The sequence below is a fragment of the Lagenorhynchus albirostris genome, chromosome 18 (genome assembly GCF_949774975.1).
Source record: "Lagenorhynchus albirostris chromosome 18, mLagAlb1.1, whole genome shotgun sequence".
Classification (NCBI taxonomy): Eukaryota; Metazoa; Chordata; class Mammalia; order Artiodactyla; family Delphinidae; genus Lagenorhynchus; species Lagenorhynchus albirostris.
Window position 1 is genome coordinate 5470239 of NC_083112.1, and position 20371 is coordinate 5490609.

A 20371-nucleotide genomic window follows, 5' to 3' on the forward strand; every position below is an offset into this window, starting at 1 on the left:
TTACTGAATCGTACACTATCAACAGGCAAATTGTATGGCATATGAACCATGCATCGATAAAGCTATTGTTTTCTTACGTTAATTGATATAGAGTTGTAGCCTCGTAATTTGTGTTTAACCATACAAACTATGATTCTTATGTTTTGGCTGCTGAATATATTATATCAGACTTCATTATAATTTTTCTTTTAAGAGACCTTTAGCAGTACATCGAGAAAATTCTTAAATAGGCACAGTCAAATTTTTATTTACTTTTTAGTTGAAACATTTCAAGTATCTGCTCCCTTCAACTATAGCCCTTAACTTTTCACAAGCAGAGCTTATGCAGAAGTTTTCTCAATAAGATACCAGGAAGGCAAACTGCTTTCCTACACGTGCATTTTTAAAACTAATTCATGAATTTATCTATTTTTGGCTGTGTTGTGTCTTCGCTGCTGTGCGTGGACTTCCTCTAGTTGCAGTGTGCAGGCTTCTTGTTGCAGAGCACAGGCTCTAAGCGCTGCAGGTTTCAGTAGTTGTGGCACGTGGGCTCAGTTGCTGTGGCTCGTGGGCTCTAGAGCTCAGGCTCAGTAGTTGTGGCGCACGGGCTTAGTTGCTCCGCGGCATGTGGGATCTTCCCGGACCAGGGCTCGAACCTGTGTCCCCTGCATTGGCAGGCGGATTCTTAACCACTGCGCCACCAGGGAAGTCCCTAGACATGCATTTTTAATTTGAAGCAAATTGGGAGCTGGAACTCGTGTGATCTTGCTGTTACCAGACTCATTTCATTGGCTGAGGACTGAGCTAAAGAAAGATGAAGTCCTGGCAGAAGGAGGCCAGAGGGCCGAAGTGGACGGTAAGATGGTGAGGAGGTGGCCAGCGTGGGTGACGGGTCAGGCCTGCATTTAGTGTCTCCGCGGATCTAAGTAGGTGACTTAATCCTTCTTAGGCTTACGTCTCCGTTTCACCGTTAAACTGCCACAGAACAAGCCCCCACCTCACAATTTTTTAAATGAGAAAATCCATGTGGAGCCTTCAGCACAGCTCTGGAATACAGTGTGTTATGAACAAATCAGTACAATATAAAGAATTCATCCCAGCGAACCTTGAGGACATTATGTTACAAAAAGACATATCCTGCACGATGCCACTTATATGAAGTACCGAGAGTAGCCAAATTCAGAGAAGCAGAAAGGATGGGCTGCCAGGGGCTGGGGGAGGGGGGAGAGGGAATAGGGAGTTAGTATCTAACGGGGACAGTTTCAGTGTGAGAAGATGAGAAAGTTCTGGAGATGGATGGTGGTGACAGGTGCACAACAGTGTGAATGTGCTTAATGCCACTGAACTGCACACTGAAAAATGGCTAAGATATATACACTACTATGTGTAAAATAGATAACAAAGACCTACTCACAGCACAGGGAACTATAGTCAGTATCTTGTAATAACCTATAATGGTAAAGAGTCTGGAAAAGAATATATATACATATATATAACTGACCAAATCACTTTGCTGTACACCTGAAACTAACACAACATTGTTAATCAACTATATCTCAATATATAAAATTTTTTTAAAAGAGTATATATACATATATATGCAACTGAATCACTTGGCTGTACACCTGAAACTAACACATTGTAAATCAACTATACATCAATTTATAAGGTGGCTAAAGTGATAAATTTTATATTATGTATATTTTAGTGCAAAAAAAATCATCAAAGACTTTTCTGCCTCTTTAATTTGAAATTTAATACATGTTGGGTCTCCAGGAGCTAAAAAGATGTGTTTTTTTAGGTGATAAGAGCTCCTCCTTTTTTTTCTGTTGCTGATGGTGATTGTGGCCCAGACACTGGCAAATGTGCATTCCGATACGTCGTTTATGTTGGACAAAACCGACAGTGGGCCTGGCAGGCGAGTTCAGACAAATCTGTTACTGAGAAGGTCCTTCATGAAGAGCTGAAGAGAGAGAAGCTCGATCAGGAAGGAACACAAGCGGCGGTGGTGGGAGAAGAAGGGCTGCAGCTGTGATAAGAGGTCACCCAGGTATCTCCCTGTTGCAGGCCAGCCCCTCAGGGTGTTTTTCTTAATTCTGGGAATCTCTAGGAAACAGTCTTTGTTTTCAGTATAGGAAGCCAGTCCAGGCTCAGATAACATTAAGCAGAGAAGGTGCTCCGAGAAGAAGCTCCAAAGCGCATTCCCTGCGCAGATGAACGCACGGTGTAGAATAGCGTAAATACCAGGTCCTCGGAAAGAATCTGACCCCAGGCTGCTCCATGACGGTCGGGAATGTTAAATAATGCACATAAAATGCACTATCATTCCCCCGGTTGGTGAATACATGAATTGATGTTGTCTGCATAGAGGGTTATTTTTCCTTCTAATCAACTGATTGGCCTTTTCTTTAATTCTGCTTCTTACAATTTGTCTGTCCAGGGGCAGGCTGGAGTCCCGGAGTCTGGCTCGGTCATGAAAACAGTGGTCCCAGGGCGCCACCTACTGGCAAAGATTCCTACAAGGGCTCGGCGGCAGGGGCTGTCCAGGCGGTAGCAGCAACGCTTCTCTAAGATCCGAGCTTGTAGGTTGTGTTCTGACACCTTTAAAAAATGTGTAGTTATGGCAGGGACACAACTTGACCCAAACTAAACCTGTGGTAAGAGCTGGGTTTAAAAGAGTCTAGTTTCATTTTCCCTTAGGAGGTTTTTATTTATTTTTCTTTAAATTTTATTGAAGTGTAGTTGATTTACAATGCTGTGCGTTTCTGCTGTACAGCAAAGTGACTCAGTTACACACACACACATATATTATTTATATATATATATATACTCTTTTTCATATTCTTTTCCATTATGGTTTATCACAGGATATTGAATATAGTTCCCTGTGCTATACAGTAGGACCTTATTATTTATCCATTCTCTACATAATAGTTTGCATCTGCTAATCTGAAACATCCAATCCTTCCCTCCCTACCTGGTCCCCTGAGAGGCTTTCAAATGCCATCCTTCCTTGGATTGGGACTTTGGGATTAGCAGATGCAAACCATTATGTAGAGAACGGATAAACAACAAGGTCCTACTGTATAGCACAGGGAACTATATTCAATATCCTGTGATAAACGATAATGGAAAAGAATATAAAAAAGAATGTGTACATATAACTGAATCACTTCGCTGTACAGCAGAAATTAACACAACATTGTAAATCAACTATACTTCAATAAAATAAATTTTAAAAATAAAATAAATGCCATCCCTCCTAAGAAAATATTGCCTTTTAAATATCATATTTGGTACATACAGAAATTATGTTATTAAGTATAATACCATGAGGGGACTTCCCTGGTGGTCCAGTAGTTAAGACTCCGTGCTTCCGATACAGGGGGCACGGGTTCGATCCCTGGTCGGGGAACTAAGATCCCACATGCCTCACGGCACGGCCAAAAAATCAATTAATTAATTAATTTAAAAATAATAATAATACAGTGAGGAACGCCTGTGAATCCATTATACCATCCAACCCCTAAAACTTCAAATATCATGTGAAAATGAATAAATAGTAGTAATTGTATATTCACAGCTCCGTGTAATACCATGAGTGAATCTTAGCATAATGTTGGTTGGTTGTTTTTTTTTTTTTTTAATGAACGTAGGCTCTGGAAGTCTACACAGTGTATGACACCTTTTTTTGTAAAGCTCATGAACATCGGCTGTTCTTCACACAGTCTGGGGGCAGGAGTCATGGAGCCTTTCAAAAATATGACAGAGGAATTAGCCATCACCATAGGAGAAATACACACAGGCACAAACAAAACATCTGACATGGTTTCAGTAGGTTCATGACTCCAGTTAAGTCTCACCCTAAATCCACCATGTGAACAATTCCATAACGAACATTTCTATAGTAGAAATTTTATTTCCATTCATAAAATATATCACTAAATAGCTGAAAAAGTTACATATTATTTTAAAACATAGATTTAAAAAATCATATTAGCTTCTCCTTAGCAAAATGCTTTTGTCTTCTGTATTTACAAGAATATACTATACTTCAGGTACACAATTTTCACTCAAGCCAGACTGGGAAGGCCTGTGGATGTAGGTAGATGCTCCGATAAAGTTAATTATCAGCTCTTCTTGCCTTGTGCAAAGAATGACTGGATTTTACAAAAGTCCCTTTGGAAACAAGAGTAAATACAGAGAGCTTCTAGAGAAAAGTCCAGCAAAGCAGCAGTTGAGAATATATTTTCATTTAGTGATGAAATTAATCTTGTTTTGGTAATCTACAGCCTGTTTAAGGTAGGCGGGGGGATGATGTCCTTAAAGACTAAATTGTTTCTCTAGGAATCGTCATTGTGAGCCCGTGGAGAGGGTAGCCCTGAGTCCACCTCTCTGCTGTAAGGTCGCCTGTTTTGGTAAACAGAAGGACGTTCCGAAACATGGCCATCCATGTTCTGATACATCTGCATGTGGGAAAGAGACAGGACACTTATTACCATCTGATGAAGACTTACGTGTCACATGCCTACATGACATTTGTTACTTTTCTTATGCATAGATCTTAGAGGATATTCTACATATGAAATGACAAAGCAAATTTCATCCTTTTATTAATGGAGAAGTCAAGTCATAGTCAAATATTTCATTTCCTTATTGTTTCTTCTTTTAGACGTAAAATCTCAATCTAGAAATCCTGAGGCCATGCAGAAAAACCATAAAGGAGAAAGGCCATTTATATAGAGAATGCATAAACAACAAGGCCCTACTGTACAGCACAGGGGACTGTATTCCATATCCTGTGATAAACCATCATGGAGGAGAATGTATAGATATGTATACCTGAATCACTTTGCTATACAGCAGAAACGAACCCAACATTGTAAATCAACTATACTTCAATAAAATAAATTTTAAGAAACTCAGAGAAAGGCCACAAAAAAGATCTGTTCTTTACGCAGTAAATACAGAGAATTGATTTCTTGGGTTTTCACTTGGGAGTTTAGTGACTTGAAAAATTTTTGTCCAAAATGAAAACAGCTCTACTTTTTTGTTTCATTATAGAGTTAATACACATTCATATAGATAAAATAAGCAATATAGAAAGATATATATATAAAAAAAAACTGAAGCCACCATTATAGCTAGCTTGCTGTTCACACACAATTTTGTGTCGGGAGGCTGGGACTGTAGGTTCTGTTGTAGAACCTTGTTTTGAATTACAAATATGTTGCTCACATGTTACATGTGTTACATCTTTTCACTATTTACTACACACGGGCATGTCCCATTTTTTAACGGGAGCCTAGGGTTCCATAGTACTGATGTACCATAGTTAAACTTCTGATGGGTTGGTTGTATCACGTAAACTGAAAAGTGCACACGTGACCTTGTCTCTCTTTGGAATAAATGAGGGAAGTGGAATTGCTGGACCAGAGAGGACGCACTTTTGAATTGTGAGTCACATCAGCAGCCTACCCTGCAGAAGGGTTTACTTATTCCTGCTCCTATCTTCTGGGTCCGGGAACGCTCTTCTCCAGAGCCTTACCAGGGCTCCAGGGCCCGAGATGTGGAAGACGGTTCATACCCACTTTTGAAATTCTCTTTCTTTTTTTTTTTTAATTTTATTTATTTATTTTTGGCTGCGTTCGGTCTTTGTTGCTGCACGCGGGCTTTCTCTAGTTGCTGCGAGGGGGGGCTACTCTTCCTTGCGGTGCTCGGGCTTCTCATTACAGTGGTTTCTCTTGTTGCGGAGCATGGGCTCTAGGCACGTGGGCTTCAGTAGTTGTGACATGTGGGCTCAGTAGTTGTGCCTCGCAGGCTCTAGAGTACAGGCTCAGTAGTTGTGGCACAGGGGCTTAGTTGCTCCGCGGCATGTGGGATCTTCCCGGACCAGAGCTCAAACCCGTGTACCCTGCATTGGCAGGCAGATTCTTAACCACTGTGCCACCAGGGAAGCCCGAAATTCTCTTTCTTAAATGAGCTTAATAATCCTTGCCATTTTGTCTTTTCTATTGTCATGAATTCTTTTTGTTTCTCTCTTTTCCATTTTGTTAGGTTGATCATGCTTTCTAGGGTCCCTTTTTTCTTCTCTGCTGAATCTGAGATTATGTATTATATTTCTCCTTCACCAGTGGTTATACTTACATATTTAACACCCATTTTATTCTTGTATTTATTTAACAGTGTGGCTGCTCCCACCACAGAGCTCCTGCAGAATCTATACCTCTCCCACCCTTTTAGGAAAGCACTTTGCCTCGTTCTTTCAAAGAAGCCTCTGTTTTGGGTTTTCCCTCTTCAGTCTTAACTGCTTTCATTTTCTCGGGGATTTTCCATAATTTCTGGTCCACAAAGATCTCCTTCTTGCTTTCAGAGGCCATTATGGCCTCAGGTCTATCTTTTTTTTTTTTAATAAATTTATTTATTTTTGGCTGCGTTGGGTCTTTGTTGCTGCACACAGGCTTTCTCTAATTGCAGAGAGCGGGGGCTACTCTTTGCTGCAGTGTGTGGGCTTCTCATTGCGGTGGCTTCTCTTGTTGCAGAGCATGGACTCTAGGGCGTGCGGGCTTCAGTAGTTGTGGCTCGTGGGCTCAGTAGTTGTGGCTCGCGGGCTCAGTAGTTGGGGCTCGCAGGTTCTAGAGCGCAGACTCAGTAGTTGTAGCGCACAGGCTTAGCTGCTCCGTGGCATGTGGGATCTTCTGGGACAAGGGCTTGACCCCGCGTCCCCTGCATTGGCAGGTGGATTCTTAACCACTGCACCACCAGGGAAGCCCCAGTACTATCTTTAAAATGTATATATTTCCCATAATTTATAGGGGCTGATAGGAGAAGAGAGATGGCGTGAGTTCAGGGGCCTTTCTGGAAGCAGAAGGCATGCCTGTCCCTCCCTCATACCACTGCCACTTCATCATCCCTTCACCCCGTCTGCTCACCTCTCCGGCTGCAGTCACCTCCTAACCGGTGTCCTTCTTTGTTTCTGTTGCTCTTGCCGTCCGAGGCACACAGGATCCCAGTTCCCCAACCAGTGATGAAACCCAGGCCCTGGTAGTGAAAGTGCTGACTCCTGACCCCTGGACCGCCAGGGAACTACCCTAACTGGTGCCCTTACTTCCGCTCTTTTGCCTTTGTTTTCCTGAACGTACTTTTATGCATCCTTTCCTTCCCTCCATCCAGAACTATTTGCTTAGTACCCCCTAAGATCATGTAGCTTAGCAACACATTTTACAGCTGAGAGAAATAAGCATGATGCCACAGCTGCGTATACCACGGCGAACAAAACAGATGTGGTCACTAACCTACTCTCACGTTGACATTCATTCATTTATTTAATAGCCAGTTACTGTCTCCGGACAATGGGGTGACATCAGGTGATGTAAAGATGAGAGCACGTCATCCTAGCCCTCATGGATCACATCTAGTGAGGAGGCAGACAGACCCACAAAGCAAAACTATCACACAGCATGACTTGAGTTTCATGGAGAGGGATAGACAAAGTGTTAGGGGATTCAGAAGAAGGAACCTGAAATCGGAAGTTAGGGGAGAATTTGGAGAGGGGAAACTATTTGATCAGGCTCTTTTTTTAATTATCGAGGTATAATCGACATGTTGTTACACTTGAAATTAGTTTCAAGCGTACATCACAGTGATTCACATTTGTATCGATTGCAAAAGAATCACCCCAAGAATCTGGTTAACATCCGTCACCATCCACAGTGATCTGGGTCTTTATCAAAGACAGATATTGAAGCACGTCTGTCCATTCTAAAAATCTCATTGGTTCATCAGTGTCTGAATAATGCCTTAGCATGTTACTCAGTGAGCTCCCTGCTCTCACTCCGTACCATCAGGGTTGGTTAGATCTAAAGTGATAACCTGAAATTTCTAGATGTGTTTCCCTCCCCGTCTCACTTGTTCTCCAAGAGCCATCTTCCTTCCTGGTCTGTGATGAAGCCGAGACAGAGATTCTACAAAAACCATTCACGTGGGTGCAAGGAAAGATTGCGCCAGGAATGCTGGCCTGTTTTCCCACCCAAGAGACCGGACATGACGTGTTAGGAGATGTGAAGAGAAGAGACGGAGGGGCAGGGGCCTGCCCACTGTGGGCGGAGCTGCCTAGCATCGCGGTGCAGGATGTGCCTGTCTCGAAGGTGACCAGCCCAGCGGCAAGTGGGGACCGAATCCCAGTGTCTGCTTCCCAGGCTTCTGGACTGAGCCCACAGCACCTGCAGGAGGAAGGGGCTCCTCCTGGGGTGCTCATCTCACCCAAGGGGTCCCATCCTCTAACTTAGCTAAAGGTGTTTCAGCTTGCTCTCAGCGCCTTTGATACTGGGAGGGAACGGAACCTTCCATCGCGAGGGGCAGGGAGTGGAGGAGACTGAGGAAAACGTGGAGGATGGTCCTGGAGCACAGATGCCCTCAGCTGAATCCTCATCCACGGGCATCTTGCAATTCAGCCATCCCTGATACCTCTGAGGCCCCTCGAACAGAGGGAAGCGGGTTGGGATGTCCTGTGGGTGTGGGGACGTGAGAGGGGAACTCTGGCCAGATCAAGGTCGTCCTGAACAAAGCCAAGGGCACCTCAGCAGCCGTGGACCCTCCATGCTGGTCACACCAGCTCTGCAGTCTTGTTTTCCTCCACATGCCCCCACTCACCCTATACTTTAGTTCCAACCCATTATTTTCCATTCTACTTTCTCAGCTCTGAACCTTTATTTATATTACTCACCCAGCCTGGAGCACCCTGCTCACCCCCATCCCCCAGAGAGCAGCTAAAAGCTACTCAGTCTTCACGGCTCAGCTCAAATAACACCGCCGCGGAGCCGCACCCAACTGCCCAACAAGTAAAAATTACTCATTACTTGTTTTTCTCTAAAACTCTGCTTTCGGTTTATTTTACAGTGTCCTTAACTGTTTACAAGTCATCTGCTCTGTAGCCTGTGAGTCCCCTGGGGGCTTTCCATCTCTCCTTTTTGTCCTAATTCCCTGACAATACCGAATTTCCATATGTGATTAAAAACAAAATCATAACAGGAGGAGAAGACACGTACCATCCTCACAGGTCTCTGGAAAGACTACAGAATTGAAAATGGATTCCTCATAATGTAGAAAAAGAGGACGGGACGATCCATTTAAAGACTCAGATTCATATTTAACTAACATTTATCACCTGCTAAGTGTTCCCCACGTGCTAAGTCTTTTCACATACATCACCTTATTTACTCCTTACAAATCCACAAAGATTTGTTAATCCCATATTTCAGATAAGGAAACTGAGACCACCCCTCCCCCAAAGATTAAGTGACTTAATTAACTCATATCAGAAGCAAACAACGGAGCCAAGATTTGAACCGAGGTATTGGGGGTTCCAGGTTCCTTTGTTCATTTGGTCTAGGGGATGGCTCCTCTAACTACATCAGGCGGTACTGTTAAGGGTGAGAATCAGCAAAGTAATTCCCAGTTCCCAAAGCTCAAAGGTCATCTAGCTTAGCAACCCATTTTACAGGTAAGAAAACTAAGGCCTAGTGCTGGTATTAAGCTCTCAGGACTCCAGGTCGATGCTCTTTCCACTCTATTACATGATTGAGTTGTATGATTATTCCACACAAAACCTTCATGCTGAATTAGGTAAAGTCAGTGGCTTCTGGAGGTCAGGGATTACGTTTTATTTATTTGTTTGGTCCTCTGCACTGGTCACTTAAAAGCATTTAATTTCTTAATCAATTGGCTAAAATCTTCGGGAAAAGTTTTTCTTTTTTACTTTCCCCCTAAAAACACTTATCCGTAAGTATATCTAACCCCATACAACTTTTTTTTTGTTTTTCAGGACAAGAGCAGCTTTACTTTTCTGAATGCTTTCCTTAATCTAATTATATTGAAGGATGGGTGGCCCTTTGTTTTTTTTTTTTTTTTGGCCCTTTGTTTTGAGTTTAGGATTATGAGTTTGACCCCATACAACTTTTAAAGAGCAACCTAGACCCGTTGTGATGAGGAAGGCAACTTGGTACCTTTGGCACTTAGGAAATCAGCAATGAGTGTTCTGAGTTACAGAGTTCTTTCCTTCCTAAGGATACTTTATAAGATGCTGTGCTGCTACCTACCGCTTCTTCCGCATCTGCCAGCTGACATCCTAAAAATGAAGTCAGGTTAGGAAAGGATGGCCGTTTCCTTGAGTCAAAAGCCCAGCAGGATTGCATTATAAAGTATCTGTGAAGACAACAGGAGAAGAAGCAAGATAGGAAATCTGAATGAAGCAAAATGGTCACTTAACGAAGCCCCATTTATTGCTGTGCAGATAGTTGTTTATGGCATGTTCGTCCTGAGGCAAGTACTAGCTTAGATTTTGAACTCATATGAGAAAGGACAAATTAGATGATGCATTTTGACAAATACAGTGTGGACCGGAATTCAGGAGAAGGGTCCCTCAAGTAAAGGAGCTGAAACCCAGAAAACATTCAGTTATGTTCAGAAATCCCCGAAACCAAAAGGAAGAGTTTTCTTTCCTTTCCTTTTCTTTTCCTTTCTTTGCTTTGCTTTGCTTTCCTTTTCTTAAGAGGAATCATGGGAACTTCATACTAAAGAGTTTTACATTTTTTCTCATGGGTTTGGAGCTAGACAGGCTGTAAATTTCCGATGTCAGCCGCTTTACAGTCTGACTTAAACTTACATTTCTTCCGTGGCATAGAATGGCTGGTCCATTTTAAATCCACTCTGGATGAGTTTGTAGAAGTTAGCATCAGCTGGAATCCCGGGGTAGGGATTGACACCTGAGAAAAACAAGAGGGCCTGTAACCATCCACTCACCCTTCAGTTGTTTATTAGTCACTCAATTGGCAAACACGATGGATTGTGGCTCCCTGGGCCAGCACTGTGGGGTGCTGGGCAGGAGAAGCCACGTTCTGGCAGGCAGGACAGACCAACGGACACCAGCACGTGAAAGAAAGGGGCTCAGGCTGCAACAGAAGTAAGACTAGGCGGGCTCTGGGTCATGGCATTTCTTCCACCCTTTGACTTAGGAGCGGGGGAGGAGTGCAGAGGGGGCACAGTGCAGAAGCCCGGGGCTCAGGGAACTGCAAGTCTTACCAAGTGAGAATATTTCCCAGAGTAATATTCCGTATGACCAGACATCGCTCTTAATTGTGTAGATTCCCTCAAACAAGCTTTCAGGAGCCATCCACTTCACAGGCAGACGGGCCTGTGTCAAATCCAAGCGGAGATCAATGGTGAATTTTCCACGCACAAGCATTCCTTCTTTTCTGTTAGCTAGGTGATGACCTTTATTCTCTCCCTAAGGCCACACTTAACGCTTCCTTGAGAAAATCGTATTCCTCAAGTGGGCTTTTTTCACTTTCAAATTAATATTGTAACATAGTGGCCTTAAACAAACAAACTTTATTTCTTTAAAACTCAAGCTTGCACTTGGCATTGGTAAGTTTCACAGTAGACACTGGCTTCCTGCTGCGTAGGCAGGCACTGCCCCAGAGGTAAGTGGAGTACTTTGTTAAGGCATTTCTTGGAAGAATTTTAGTGGAAATGCCATCCACAAGAATGTGATGGGAGGAGCATTACGTCATCGCTTCCAGAAATGACACCAGGCGGGTTTCTGTGGTTTTAGTAATTCTCAGTAGCGTGAAAGGGGAGTTTTGAATTAGTACAGCCTCAGGTTAGAATCAAGACACGGGGACGGGGACGGAGAGGTTCCTGGGGCTGAGCATCTTGTAGTATTTTCTTTTTCAGGGATTGAGAGCCCTTAACGGTGCACATTTAATCTGCCAAGTAAAATCAAAGCTCAAGAAAGATACCCTGTTTTAAACCCTATTCAAAAGGATGAGCTGGGAGAATCAAGCAGGCTAGTCTGGTTAATTTGATGAATTAAAGGGATTAATTGTGGTTCCAAATGGAATTCCCTTTCCTGCTTAAGAAACCACCGGCTAGTAGGGTAGAAACTTCATAGCCATTATTAGTTCATCCTATTTAAGACCGCAGCTACAATGAGGGCAGTGCAGATCCAAAATCAGCTGTGTGTCTGATTCTAGCGGGAACACAGTTTAATTTGATTTGCAACATGTATTGGACAACGGAGTTTGGTTGGTTTATTCCCATAAACGCTCTGCGGTAAGTGAATACTCCTCATGGGAAATGCTGTATCATCACGCTCGTGCACAGACGTGGGGCTCAGACCATGCATGTTCTAACCCATGTGCTGTGTAATCACGAGCAAGTGACTTTTCTGTGCCTCAGTTTCCTCAGCCACAAACGGGTACTTTGAGGACCAAATGAGTCAATACACGTCAAGCACTTAGAATAGCGCTTAGCACGTGGTAAGCACAATACCAGCATTTGTTATTATTATTACTTCACAAGTAGGGGCAATAAAGCAGAGAGAAATCACAAAAATGAACAGCCAGAAAGAACAGGGGCTTAAATCCAGGCAATGTAATTCTCAAAAACCATACCCTTTCAACTATACACAATCTTATCATCTAGTATTTTTAGTAGTTCTCTTATAAGTGACACATGTGTCCTTAGGTTTTTTTAACAAGTAGATTCAGTGATGTTTTAGGTCTCCCTGTGTAACAGTAAGAGGATGACAAATATTCATTAACTAACATTTTTTTTTATAAATTTATTATTTTATTTATTTATTTTTGGCTGCATTGGGTCTTCGTTGCTGCGCGCGGGCCTTCTCTAGTTTCGGCGAGCAGAGGCTACTCCTCGCCGCAGTACCCATGGGCTTCTCATTGCAGTGGCCTCTCCTGTTGTGGGGCACGAGCTCTAGAGCACAGGCTCAGCAGCCGTGGCGCACGGGCTCAGCTGCTCCGCAGCATGTGGGATCCTCCCAAACCAGGGCTCGAACCCGTGTCCCCTGCATTGGCAGGCAGACTCCCAGCCACTGTGCCACCAGGGAAGCCCCATTAACTAACATTTGATTTAAATACTGTGCCTTTTTAAAATGTATATTTAATATTTAATTTACATGTTGTATTTTTAAAATGCTGTCTTCTAACAATTACCTATTCCCATAATGAAAGCATAACTCAATAGTCACTTTATAGATTAAGGAACTGAAATAAGTTCTAAGTAATGAGATTTTTTTTTTAAGATGTGGATTGCACTCAAAGCCCCCTAATTGCTAGGTGTGATGCTATTTTGCTCAACTTTTATTACAGATGGACTATTTCCGTGAAGCTGCAGAAAAACCTTTGAAGCACAAGAAAGCAAACTGCTGGGAGGAAGTTTTCTGAGGTTAACATAAATCACAAATGCACTACAGTGAGTGCAGATGTTTAGATTAGTGATGACAAAAACACACAATAACAGGATAAAACTACATGAGAAGAAGCAGCCTTACATTGCCTCTGATCACGTAGTTGGAATCGCTCATGATGTCCCGAGCCAGTCCAAAATCCCCGATCTTCACCACCTTCCCGTGGGTCACAAGGACATTCCTGGCTGCCAGGTCTCTGTGAACACACTAGAAGGAACAGACTGGGAGTGTTATTTACCATGATGTCTATTATCACAGAGTACAATCTTTCTTCTCATTTCAAGTTCAGTAGGAGTTACAGATGACAGAACCTTGGTTCCTCGAGGTGTCTTATCTTTACTGGGCCCTGAGCCATCATCACGATGTGTAACTAAGTGCGTGAACAATGCTTCAGCCGTTGGTGCTGCTTAGGGAACATTCCCAGAGGCCAAAGGGGCCGGGTTCTGAGAAAGCAGGTCAACCCTAGCAAGCTGCATATCTTGCTATAAATAAGAGACACAGCAGCAGGGCCTCTAACGGGGTTTTCAGAGCACTCTTCTGTGGGGTGGAGACAATGTCTTTTCTGATGGGAAAATACCTTTGGCAATAAAATGGCATAATATAAAAAAAAAGAGGGAAAGTACTAGAAGTTTGGGAAGGTTGACTAAGGTGGAATTAGAAAGAGTTCCTGAATTGAGAGATGACGTGACTTTAATTCGAGTGGTTTGGCAAGAAAATTAACTCCACAGAGGAAGATTTTAAAAGAAACAGGGATTTCCCTGGTGGCTCAGTGGTTAAGAATCTGCCTGCCAATGCAGGGGACATGGGTTCGAGCCCTGGTCCGGGAAGATCCCACATGCCGCGGAACAACTAAGCCTGTGTGCCACAACTACTGAGCCTGTGCTCTAGAGCCTGTGAGCCACAGCTACTGAGCCCGTGGGCCACAACTACTGAAGCCCGTGCGCCCTAGAGCCCGTGCTCCACAATGAGAAGCCACTTCAATGAGAAGCCCGCGCACCGCACACACTGCAACGAAGAGTAGCCCCCACTTAACGCAATTAGAGAACGGGGACGGCCTAAAGGGAAAATGGGAGGGAGTTCCAAGAAACCAGATATACTTCAAAACGTTCTTATTATCACAAGCCCAGGGGGAGAAAAGGCAGTGCCCCTTGACCTCCAATCGTGAGTAGTTTGAGAATTTACTTAACAACAGGCAGCAACGGGGCTGGACCGCTGAGGCAGATAGATGCCTTCAATGTCTGTAAAGAAACTGGTGTCAGTGCTACTGTAGACGCAGAGGTGAGAGAGGAGACATACTCCAGGGAACACGAGGAGAGGAAAGTGCCCGGGGACTGGGGTGGGGAAGGATTCTGAGACAGTGATTCTTTTCACTGTTGAGCAAGGACGAGGACGCCCAACCGTGGAAAAGAAAAGTAAAGACGGCAGCTCTTTCTCTTCGGTCCCAGGTGCTTCGGGATCTGTGGCCCCGGTGCAGACGTGGCCAAGTCCAAGAACCACAGCATAAACAGCCAGTCCCCAAATGGCCCGGAAACGGCATCAAGAAATCCCGATCACAACTCTCTCTTAAGGGGGCGGACCCCGAGTTCCCGAGGAACGTGCCCTTTGCCAAGAGGCACAACACGAAGGGCCTGTAGAAGGTGCAGGCCAACAACGCCAGGCCCGCGCGTGCGCTGCTGAGGATATCAAGGCTCTCGGAAAGCCCAGGGAGGCCAAACCCAAGGTCCCAGAGGGAGCAGCTGCAAGCTCAGACAGCTCGCCTACATTGCGCACCCCAAGCTCAGGAAACGTTCCCGCATCGCCAAGGGTCTCGGGTTCTGCCGGCCAAAGTCCCCGGCCGAGGCTCAAACCAAGGCCAAGGCTGCAGCTGCAGCTGCGGCTCCAGCTCCGGCTCCGGCTCCGGCTCCGGCTCCGGCTCCGGCTCCGGCTCCGGCTCCCAAAGATACCTAGGCCCTCACAAAGTCTCCAGAGTAGAGGCCTTTATCTGCCAATGTGGGAACAGAAGGACTGGTGTGACCCCTGGGCTGCTGTCTGCGTGGGGCTGGTGTCCTCCTGTGCTATTGGAACAAATAAACCTGAGGCAGGATCTGTCAGTAAAAAGGAAGAAACGAAGGAAGGAAGGAAGGAAGGGAGGGAGGGAGGGAGGGAAAGGAAGGAAGGAAGGAAGGAAGGAAGGAAGGAAGGAAGGAAGGAAGAAAGAAAGAAAGGAAGATAGAAAGGAAGGAGGAAAGGAAGGAAGGAAGGAAGGAGGAAAGAAAGAAAGAAAGAAAGAGAGAGAGAAAGAAAAGAAAGAGAGAAAGAGAGAGAGAGAGAAAGAAAGAAAAGAAAGAAAGAGAAAGAAAGGAAGGAGGAAAGAAAGGAAGAAAGAAAGAAAGAGAAAGGAAGGAAGGAAGGAAGAAAGAAAGGAAGGAAGGAAGAAAGGAAGGAGGAAAGAAAGAAAGAAAGAGAGAAAGGGAGAAAGAGAGAAAGAAAGAGAAAGAAAGAAAAGAAAGAAAGAAAGGAAGGAAGGAAGGAAGGAAGGAGGAAAGAAAGAAAGGAAGAAAGAAAAGATAGAAAGAAAGGAAGAAAGAAGAGAGGGAGGAAGGAAGGAAGGAAGAAAGGGAGAGAGAAAAAGAAGACAGCAACATGTACTTTCAATATCCATGAGTAAAAAAAACCTTGGGATTCTAACTGGGGTTGTGAGAAATATACAGATTAATCTGGTGAGAACTGACTTTTCTTTTAAACGGTGAATCTCTCCCATATGAACAAAACAGAACTCATTTATTCAGGTCTTCCTTTTTGCCCTTTAATCAAGTTTCACAGGTTTCTTCATGAAAGAAATATATCTTACGTGTTTCTTGTTTACCTTAACCTGTTTCATAGTTTGGTTGCTCTCGTGAATAGAGTTTTTTTCTTGTTCTTCAAAGCTATTGATTTATTTCACATTAATCTTTTTCTTAAAACTGGGATATAATTGATGTAATACATTCAATTGGAGATTGTACATTTTTAAAGAAAAAAAAATACATCTGAAATTATTCTGTCCAAATTCAGGGAGAAAGAGAAGAGAGGAGGCCAAGAGAGGGCAGTGGAGGAGAGAGAGGAAGAGACTAGGAGACCAAAGGGAAAAGGAGAGGAAAAAGTTGGGGAAATAAAGAGAAGTAGTGGAAGGGAAGAAAACGAGGACAGAAAGTAGCCAGACGAATGGCTGAAATCGGTTCACAGGCAGCAGACGCCTGAAATGTCAGAGAAGAGCAGAACTGAAAGAATATTATAGAAAGAGTGCAAAACTGGGGTAGAGTCCACGGTGTGAGGGGTCCCTGAGGTCTTCACATCACAGCCCCAATGGACCTGGGATTAGCAGACCCACAAGGCTGCTGCCAGCCCACAGCAAACTCTCAAAAGAGACACCGGTGCTTTGGGCGGCTGGCTTGGCCTGAAGAGCACCCGGGATCTGAGCCTCCGCTCACCCCCTGGGTCAAATGTAGGACACAGTCTAAACAACCTGAAGTGACTGTCCGACAGGGATACACCTGGTTTTGAGGAGGGATTCCTGAGGACTTCCTATCTGGAAGCTTCAGGGACGTTGGACCGTCTGGGAGGGCTGTGATAACCGTCATTTAATAAGGGATCCCTGACCTTTATACTATAATTAGCCAAGAGCCCATGTAACATCCTAGGTGATTCCAACTGTGAACGGGAGGGAAAGACAGACCTTAGGAGGTGCAAGTTAAAATAAACAAGAAAAAAAGAAAACCCCACATCTCTTCTTCAAAATTATCTTCTTGTTGTTGGTATTGTGAGTTTCGTTTTTAAAAGGAGCTTACCGACTTAAATTCCAGAAATTCCATTCCTTTGGCCACTTGATATGCAAAGCAAAGAAGATCTTCAAAGGTAAGTACATTCAAGTCCTCTTCTTCCTCCAGCCTTTTTTGGTTTTCGTATTCAATTTCATCTGTAAAATACAACCGGTCCTCATTTTTGCCAAAATGCAAAGAAGTTGCCTTATGGAAGGGGGAGGGGCAAGATAGGGGGAGGGGATTTCGAGGTACAAACTATTATGTATAAAATAAGCTACAAGGATATATTGCACAACACAGGGAATATAGCTGATATTCTGTAATGACTATAAATGGAGTAGAACCTTTAAAATTGTGAATCACCATATAGTACACCTGTAACTTATATAATATTGTACGTCGGCTACACTTCAATTAAAAAAAAGAAAAGAAGTTGTCTTATAAATCTCTGTGAGCACCTCATGTACAAATGGAACTATTACATCATCTTCCTGGCGGCACCAGGGCTAAGCTATTTATGCAGAGAACTGTGCAGCCCAGGAAGGGTCACCTAAAGATTCTCTTTGGTTAGAGGAGTGAATTCTCCAGCTCTCTGGGGATAAGTCAGGGGTTTCTTTTGCACTAGGTAGTTTTGTCACACTGGGAAAAGAATTACCAATTATCTACTACATTTTATGAACTGTTTGTGCACTTAATGTTGTTTTTTTTTTTAAGGGGAATGAAACTCCTCATTGTGTGTGTGACACCACTAAAGTTTTTTTTTTTTTAATAATAAATTTATTTATTTATTTATGGCTGCATTGGGTCTTCATTGCTGCGCGCGGGCTTTCTCTAGTTGCGGCGAGCGGGGGCTACTCTTCGTTGCGGTGCGCGGGCTTCTCATTGCGGTGGCTTCTCTTGTTGCGGAGCACGGACTCTAGGCGCGTGGGCTTCAGTAGTTGTGGCACGCAGGCTCAGCAGTTGTGGTTCGCGGGCTCTAGAGCGCAGGCTCAGTAGTTGTGGTGCACGGGCTTAGTTGCTCCGCGGCATGTGGGATCTTCCCAGACCAGGGATCGAACAGTGTCCCCTGCATTGGCAGGTGGATTCTTAACCCTGCGCCACCAGGGAAGTCCTTAATGTTCTTCTAGTTAATCCTTTCCTTTTTTTTACCGCACTGTGTGGCTTGTGGGATCTTAGTTCCCCAATCAGGAATCGAACCCATGCCCCCTGCAGTGGAAGCGCAGAGTCTTAACCACTGAACTGCCAGGAAAGTCCCAATTTACGACTTTTAAAAAGAATAACCTGATCAAATAAAATAGCCCTCAGTGTTTATTAGTAGAAACATTGACATAAAATTCACACACTAAACTGGTGGCTTTTCGCTACCTTTAAAGTAAATATGCATTGGGACTTCCCCGGTGGTGCAGTGGTTAAGAATCCACCTGCCAATGCAGGGGACACCGTTCGATCACTGGTCTGGGAAGATCCCACATGCTGCAGAGCAACTAAGCCCGTGCGCCACAACTACTGAGCCTGTGCTCTAGAGCCCACGAGCCACAACTAGTGAAGCCCACGTGCCTAGAGCCCGTGCTCCGCAACAAGAGAAGCCACCACAGTGAGAAGCCCCCGCACCGCAACGAAGAGTAGCCCCTGCTCTCCACAACTAGAGAAAGTCCGCTCGTAGCAATGAAGACCCAATGCAGCCATAAATAAATTTATTTTTTAAAAATGCTATAAAGCAAATATGCCTTAATAAAGGCTATAGATGACATGAGCAAAGATAAACATGCTTTTGCATTTACACACTTTTTAAAAATAGCTAACACAGAACTCTTGTATCCATTTCTATTTGGAAGTGCTACTATTTAGAATAAAACATTACCTTCAGATTGAAATGAATTCCCATTGAACCCCGAGACAGGATCTGAGTCCGGGTGTATTTGGACTTCTCTTGAACCAGGCATACTATTAAAAAAAAAGTTATTTCATTATTTATGTTCTTCTTCTGAGTACATATTTTATTAGAAAAAATACAATTCATCAAATAAATGAATTCCAATTATAAATGGGCTTTTAAATTAAAAGCATGGCATCAACCAGTCCTTTTAGTGTGTGTGGACATTAAACACATCTGTGTAATTGAGCCTGTCTGTCGAACAAGGATAAGAGTGACCCCTGTTATCTGTATGGAATCTTATGGTTCAAAGAGGACCTCACTCAATCCTTCCCACAACCCTCCAAGCTGGGTGTCAAAGTCACATTTTATAAAAGAAAAACTAGGCTGGGTGAGATAAATATGATTTGCTGAAATCACGAAGCTAATAAAGAGTGTGACTTTCCCTATAAAAGTCCATGTATTATAGATCTTCTATGGAGAACTTTTAGTGTTTCAGCATCCTTTTTTTTTTTCCACGTTGGCCTTTGTAAAGCTCATCCCCTTTTCCTGTGAAATTAATAAACAGTAATAAGGAAAGTCTCTTTTACTGTGTATAATATAGAACTCTTCACTGAGGAATTTTGTATACATGATATACAGACAATGATTCAGTTTATTCCAGCATAACAGTTTACCCCAATTACAATGTCCACATCTTTAGAAAATAGCTTAATGCTTTCAGACCACAAATATTCCAAAAGTAATTGCTTCAGTGTGTTTCATACCCAGTGACTGGAAGGAATCAAAGGCACTGAGTGACCAGCATGTTGTCACTAACCATGGAGTCCTGGCCACACACGGATTCTCTGTTCTAGAATTCGGATGACATTATAGAATCCTCTCAGTTTGGGAATATGAACTGAGAAACGAGTGTAAAAGGGAAGTTTGGTGTGAAATGATTAAGGGCAGCTGCACAAAGACATGCATGGGGTTTCCATGGGGTCCCTGGTGTTAAGATGCTGGTCTCTGTCTCAGCCTTTAGAAGGCCAGAGATGTGAGCTGAAACTTACATGCTAAGAAAACAAGGAATCTCAAACGGATCCTCCAAAAGTCCCCCAGTGAAGCTAACAGTCTCTGACAAATCCGCATTTAGAAAAAGGGAGAGGTTTCACGTAGGAGGGAACTAGGGACGCACTGTGGCTTGAGGAATCATTCTATCAGCGTGCCTGTGAATTCATTCAGAGAAGGATGTCATCGAGCTATGACATTCAGGTAATTAGCAGGAAATTTCCAAGGATAAGGACGAGCATCCCGCCAAACCTACAGCCCTCTTGGGACTGAGACTCACTCAGGATCCCACAGATGGCAGAACATACAAGGCAGAGCATAGAGACAAATGTCACCGCTACTTTATTTTGTCCCCATCATTATGTCAACCAATCCATCCTAATTTTTAAAAATCCGATTTATGAGTTTAGAGCTCTTTTGTGCAAT

At 43.6% G+C, this 20371-nt stretch overlaps 1 protein-coding gene and 1 pseudogene across 1 annotated transcript in view; one reads left to right on the forward strand and one right to left on the reverse strand.

Moving 5' to 3' along the window:
• Nucleotides 1–4322: 4322 nt before the first annotated feature.
• FLT3 (fms related receptor tyrosine kinase 3) overlaps nt 4323–20371 on the reverse strand; it is a 55027-nt gene continuing 38978 nt past the window's right edge. Inside the window, exons 19-25 of the mRNA XM_060129527.1 lie at nt 18884–18966; nt 17050–17177; nt 13328–13450; nt 11059–11170; nt 10643–10742; nt 10077–10182; nt 4323–4445 (exon numbers count right to left, since the gene is read on the reverse strand). Coding sequence (XP_059985510.1) covers nt 4323–4445; nt 10077–10182; nt 10643–10742; nt 11059–11170; nt 13328–13450; nt 17050–17177; nt 18884–18966 — 775 coding nt within the window. The remainder of the gene's footprint in view (nt 4446–10076; nt 10183–10642; nt 10743–11058; nt 11171–13327; nt 13451–17049; nt 17178–18883; nt 18967–20371) is intronic.
• Nucleotides 13923–15214, forward strand: LOC132508967 (large ribosomal subunit protein eL29-like; annotated as a pseudogene).